Source organism: Malurus melanocephalus, unplaced genomic scaffold (assembly GCF_030028575.1).
Source record: "Malurus melanocephalus ecotype Western Australia unplaced genomic scaffold, MMel_1.1 scaffold_2052, whole genome shotgun sequence".
Lineage (NCBI taxonomy): Eukaryota > Metazoa > Chordata > Aves > Passeriformes > Maluridae > Malurus > Malurus melanocephalus.
Window position 1 is genome coordinate 7,936 of NW_026625284.1, and position 977 is coordinate 8,912.

The 977-nt window shown below is 41.7% G+C and overlaps 1 protein-coding gene across 1 annotated transcript in view; it reads right to left on the minus strand.

The window, feature by feature from the left end:
• Positions 1-977, minus strand: part of LOC130587530 (bridging integrator 2-like) — a gene marked incomplete at its 5' end in the record, with an annotated part of 10,738 nt that overhangs the window by 3,882 nt on the left and 5,879 nt on the right. Inside the window, 3 exons of the mRNA XM_057388510.1 lie at positions 32-139; positions 226-321; positions 392-486. Coding sequence (XP_057244493.1) covers positions 32-139; positions 226-321; positions 392-486 — 299 coding nt within the window. The remainder of the gene's footprint in view (positions 1-31; positions 140-225; positions 322-391; positions 487-977) is intronic.

Sequence of the window (977 nt, forward strand, 5' to 3'; positions counted from 1 at the left end):
GGGGGTCCCGGGGTGTCCCAGGTGTCCCAACCTTGGCGATTTTGGCCTCGTCCTTTTTCTTGGCGCTCTGCAGCGCTTCCAGGTGATGCCGGGCGCTGTCATAATCCACGAGCTTTCGRCCCCGCTTGGCGATGCGGTCCTGGCCGGGGGGAAAAATGGGTCAAGACCCTCCCATCCCGTGTGTCACCTGTCCCCAAACACCTCCCCGAAATCCCAGGGTGGCACCTTGAAGTCCCCGAACTGAGCCAGGTAATTGTCCATCAGCCGCAGCGCTTGGTCCGCCAGCTTCGCCTCGTAATCGTCCCACAGGAGGTCATTGCTCTGGGGGGACAGGGACACGGGTGACACCCGGGACCCTCCCAGGGGACACTTGGGGACAGTCRGGGCTCACCTCGGCGATGGCGCGGAGCTCCTCGTGTCCCTCCCACTCGGGGCTGTAAATCTCCTGCAGCGTCTCGGCCACTCTGCGGGAGCTCTCGTGCATCACTGGGGGCGCGGAGATCGATTTATTCATTATCGATATAATTTATTCATTTATTATAATGATATAAATTATATCATTATAATACAATGATATGATATAATTATATAAATGATATAAATAKCATTTATCCGTTATCAATACTGATTTATTCGCTGGTATCTGCTGCTGTTTGTCAGCTCGGGTGTGTTATTTTAAATTTTTTATTATCTATTATCCCATATTTAATTTATCCATTATATATCTATTATCTATTTATTGTCTCAGTCACAGTACTTTTATTGTTATTCTATCTTTAATAGCTCTTTAATATAGCTCTATAATTTATATCTATTTATTACCTATTATTTATTACCTATTATTTATTATCTATTATTTATTATCTATTATTTATTATCTATTATTTATTATCTATTATTTACTATCTTCTATTTATTATCTATTATTTACTATCTATTATTTATTATCGACTATTTATTATTTTTGTTTATTATTT